This window comes from Arachis hypogaea, chromosome 17 (assembly GCF_003086295.3).
Source record: "Arachis hypogaea cultivar Tifrunner chromosome 17, arahy.Tifrunner.gnm2.J5K5, whole genome shotgun sequence".
Classification (NCBI taxonomy): Eukaryota; Viridiplantae; Streptophyta; class Magnoliopsida; order Fabales; family Fabaceae; genus Arachis; species Arachis hypogaea.
In genome coordinates, this window is record NC_092052.1 from 16,456,325 (window position 1) to 16,461,371 (window position 5,047).

Consider the following 5,047-nt stretch of genomic DNA (forward strand, 5'->3'; position numbering starts at 1 on the left):
GCCTATTATGTTTGTTTTTCTGAACTACCAGTAAACCACGTTGGCATATCAATGAGCATCTAAAATTTGGATCTTTCTTCTGGGCCATAGCCTATTATGGTTTTTTTAAATCCTGCCTGTATTGCTAACCTCAAACTAGTATGTAGTATCCTTAAGTCCTTTGCTATCATACACGGAGACACGACACAGACACAAAATAGGTTGATATATAAATTTTAAAATTTTATAAGGCATAGAGACACATAATATATAATATATAAAATATAAAATATAAAATATTTTTTAAAAAAATTTTAATAATATTTGATATTTTATTAATATTATAATATAAATTAATTTTTAATTATTTTTAATTTTATTTTAATTATATAAAATATTTATTTATTTTAATAAATAATAATATATACTATTTTTAAATTTATTTCAAAAATATATATTAAGAATAAGATTGACACGCTGAAACGTGATGGTATTTAAGTATGTCCAAATATGTCCAAAAAAAATTATTTTTTATTAAGATACAGTTAAATACAGCAGAGATACGTGTCGGACGAATGTCGATGAATGTCATGTTTGAAATGTGTTTGACACACCAACACGACAACTCAGCAAAGTGTCCGTACTTCATAGATCCTTCCTAATTACAGGATTTGAAAACTAAAGCAATTTTACCATTCCATATTTAAAATTCAGACATAGTTTTAATGAAAAGATAAGTTCATTGCAGGTAAGAGATCTGACAGTTTTATTACTGTACAAAGTACATGCACTCTTTCTTGAACCACAACTAAATTCATGGTGAGGGGAACAAAAAAGTATCACAACTAATACTCATAGTGGAAAAAAAGGACCACAACTAAGGCTAAAGGGAATGTATTCAACAAGGAAGCTTCATCAACCCCTTGAACATCTATGACTAAAAATTGAGATATTGATCGAAAAGACGGATCATTTTGCAGTTTTGGAATGTTTGATTAGCCAGTCAATGACCACATCTATGTTTACAGAATCCTTGCATGAGATCATATAGCAGCATACCTCTCTGTCTTTAATTGACTCAAGTTCTCTGAAAGAACACATGGAGAAAAAGATTTACATAAGAAAAAAAGGGGTTAAATATGTTTTTGATCCTTGATTAGCAATTTATCTTTGGTCCCTGTAAACTTTCTTTTGTGGTTTTGGTCCAAAATCTTTCAGGGGTGAAATTAGTCCCTCTCATCATCTCACATAGACATGAACTTAGAGAGTTATTTGTAATTTGAATCATAGGCCAGAAATCGATTCGTATGTGGGATGATAACACAGACCAATTTCTTTCACTCTTTCTAGAAAAATTTTTGAACTGAAACCACGAGAAGATTTACAAGGACTAACATTATAAATTGTTGATTTACAAGGACCAAAATTTACTTAACCTAAAAGAGAGAGAGCCCAGCGGGGGGGGGGGGGGGGGAGGGGGGAGGGATATATTATTGATTTGTGGAAAGATATCTTAAGTGCTCTGAACTCACAGCTGATCTACCAATGCTTGCTTGGAGAGTGCTTCTGACTTGTCAATTTTATTTCCAAGAACAAGCAAAGGAATTCCACCTAGAGAAGGTTTCGTCAAGAGTTCATGCAACTCGCTTCGAGATATAGGAACACTGTCTCTGTCAGCAGCATCTACAACATACCTGTTTTTGCACATCCATCAATTGAGAGAGCTTTAATACACATGACAAAAAGAACAATGCACAAGAATCTTTGTTTCGTTAACGGGCAACAGTAGATATTGATAAGAGCAAGTACTGAGTTTTCTGTTGTTCAAAACCATTCCCAGGTAACTTCTCTTGATAATAAAACTTTTAGGATATAGTTAACCCTTCACATAGGTCATTATTAATTATGTAGACTTTCAATTTAACCCCCCTTTGATGAAAAACTCTTAGGGAAAGGAAACCATGAAGGCATTGTTTGAAATCCCGAATGCTATTGTGCCCTATTGTAAGGTTTTAACTTTTAATCCTAAACCCTGAAACTACAGAGTTACTTTCTATTTGATCTACTCTCATTATAAGAGCTTCTATAGATATTCTGCTCACTAACCAAATTATCTAAGGTGAGATTCTTCCAACTGTTTCCAGAATATTTAATACTTCAACTTTCTCTACTATATAACCATTCTTAATCCTATCTTGTTTACAGTGTCCGCTCGTCCAACTTAACATTCTCATCTCTGTAAAATTGAGCTAAGTTCTTGGCTTTTTTAGTTGCCAACACCACAGGTCTTATTTCCTTAATCACATTTTTCTATTACAAAATAACACTAGAGCACACTTTAATTTTCATTCACTCATTTTGAATCCTATTGTCTACATATCCCTTTATTTTCTGGTGCTTTGTATCATATGCAAAAAATACTTAAACCACATGATTTGCAGTATTTTATCTTACAAATAGGAAGTAATCCCCATAATGAAATCCTATGCTGCAGAAAGTTTGATTTTAATGCCTAAACAAATTCATATAAATTCAAAAATCGATATTATCAAGTACCTTAAACCCAAAAGTTCATCTAACAACACACAACTTGTGATTCGAAACCAATATAAAAAGCCATCAAAGTATACGTGCCAAGAATGTACAAGTCTGTAAGAGTAAGAGAGAACATTAAGGGAGACAATACACTATAGCTGAGACGCCGCGACAGTAACGCTCCCACATTGTTCTGAACCTCCTCTGGCCACCAAGGTCCCAAAGCTTTATAGTTACATTCCCCTTGGTGACTTTCCTCATGTTGAACCCAACCTGGTTTTCATACCAAAACATTAGTGTCCTATTACAACTACAAACAAAGTGCTTAGAATATTCAAACATGCAATTGAAAAATGAACAAAAGAAGAAAGATACCCACAGTTGGAATCATGTCCTCACTATAGCCCCCAGTCTGGTAAAAAAAATAAATAAATCAAATATTAGGAATAAAAATTTCAGCCATTAATTCACTAAACTGTATTGTATTGAACTGAATTGAATTTGAATTTTCAGGGCATGAAATTCAGAATGTATGAAACTCACAGCAATTGAATTAACAAGAGAAGTCTTCCCTGCATTCTGAAGGCCTACAAGGGAAAGCTCCATCTCCTGTTTAAAAAACAAGCTGAAAAACAAATAGCAAAAGAACAATAAATAAATAAACAAAGAGTTAGAACTTATAAGTAAGAACATTCATGGAGCTAACCCTTAAGGTAACCCCTTAACATAAAATCAAACACTATCCTATCTGTTAAGGCCTTGTGAATCAATAAAAGTAACATGAAATTCTAAGCATGTACAAAGATCGAAGCCCTATCATGAGAAAAAGAAACACATGAAATTGAACATAGAATATGTAAAGATTAACAAATTATGTAATTGAATGAGAAGATGTATAATAAATATATATACCTGCGAAGCCAATTGAGAAGGGAATCCCAAAGACCCATTGTTAGGGAATGAATTTGAATGAAAGGGATGAGAATTGAGAATTGGGAAGAAAGAGGTGTAGAGAAGAGGAGAAACTTCGGCGATGAGGAAAACGACAATAAAAACTTGAGTTTTGAAAGATTGGAATCTAAAGAGAGGTGGCTACCGGTTAACACAGGATACGACGACAAACAATAACATTATTTGCATAACTTTTCTTTTTTTTTTTTTAATACATTTTTCTATGATGTAAAAAATATTTTTTAAATTAATCATATTTAATAAAAATATATGAGAAATACAAACATAATACATCCATAACATTTGTAATCTATTGTGTTGTGTTCTAGTACCTTGTGTTGTGTTGGGATAATCGCTTTCTAATATCTGTATATCCCTGCCTACCCTGTTGTGATCAAATAAATATCTTTAACTGTTTTAGTGAGACAACGCAATTCCTCTCTCATTTCTAGTCTTCTAGATGATAAGTTGGTTGTTAAGTACTACTGTGTTATTGTTCTATCCAAATAAAATAAAGAAAATTATACTCTCCTCTCTATTTCTAAAACATATTTTTTTTTTTTGAGAAATTCTATGGTACTTATCAAAAAAATCAACATATTATGTTATTCTTATGTGTTAATTATTGATTGGAGACTATTTTTTTTAAATAAAAAAGAGAAAAAAAAGATTAAATTAAAGTAATATAATAAAAATTTTATTATAATAATTTATTATAATAATAAAAATTTTGAGAAATATTTTAAATAAATTAATTAAATATTTTATTTGTCAAAATATATTATTATAGGAATATTTATTAATTAATGTAATATTATTTATTTCATTTATATTATAAATATATATATATATTTTGTTTACACTATAAAAAAAATAAATAAAATAATATAAAAAATATTAAAAAAGTCTATTAATGTCTGAAATAATAATAATAATAATAAGTATAAAATTAATTAAAATAATAAATATTTAATATTTTTTATTATAAAATTGTTAAAACATAAACTTAGATGAGTCATGTAAATTGATTTTACTTTTTAAAATAATATAAAATAAACTATAAATACTGTCTTTTTAATTATCCAATAATCTATCATGAAAATTAAATAGATATATAAATATTTTATTTATAATTTTAAATAAAATTGACTAAAAAAAATTTAATATATATCTCGTTTACATCCTAAGTACGACAAAACAAAAAAAAAAGCTCTACGAGAAATTAATACTTAGCTCTAAACTATTGATCTTATATAATTTTTTTAGCGTTGTTATTTTTACAAATGTAATATGGTCCTCGTTTTATTTTTTTATCATAAAAAATAATTGAACTTAAATAATTTTATTAATCATTATAAATTTTAATATAAAATATTTAAGCATTAATATTTTAATTCATAAAATATATAAATTAATTTTATATTCATTACAATTAAATTTGATAAAATTATTGAAATGATACAATAAATAATTTTTAATTTTATTAAATTAATACAATTTTAATAAATAATAATTTATTTTTTTTATTCATGATGGTGCTATGGATGCAGCAATCCTAACCTGATTAAAATTCTTACGGTCG

The 5,047-nt window shown here is 28.4% G+C and overlaps 1 protein-coding gene across 1 annotated transcript; it reads right to left on the reverse strand.

Moving 5' to 3' along the window:
* Positions 1–699: 699 nt before the first annotated feature.
* On the reverse strand, positions 700–3,807 carry LOC112766818 (ADP-ribosylation factor-like protein 8c). Its single transcript, XM_025812711.3, has 6 exons — positions 3,427–3,807; positions 3,058–3,139; positions 2,894–2,926; positions 2,666–2,787; positions 1,512–1,673; positions 700–1,066 (listed from the first exon to the last, which is right to left on the reverse strand). The coding sequence occupies exons 1-6, from the start codon at positions 3,462–3,464 to the stop codon at positions 949–951; spliced, it is 555 nt and encodes a 184-aa protein (XP_025668496.1). The 5' UTR covers positions 3,465–3,807; the 3' UTR covers positions 700–948.
* Between the last annotated feature and the right edge of the window lie 1,240 nt (positions 3,808–5,047).

Bases quoted from the DNA above. Each gene is read 5' to 3' on its own strand.
- LOC112766818 (XM_025812711.3), bottom strand. From the start codon at position 3,464: ATGGGTCTTTGGGATTCCCTTCTCAATTGGCTTCGCAG. The intron at 2,927-3,057 runs GTGAGTTTCATA...TTTTTTTACCAG, and splicing joins CTCTTGTTAATTCAATTGCT to ACTGGGGGCTATAGTGAGGA. The intron at 1,674-2,665 runs GTATTGTCTCCC...GTGCAAAAACAG, and splicing joins CGCGGCGTCTCAGCTATAGT to GTATGTTGTAGATGCTGCTG.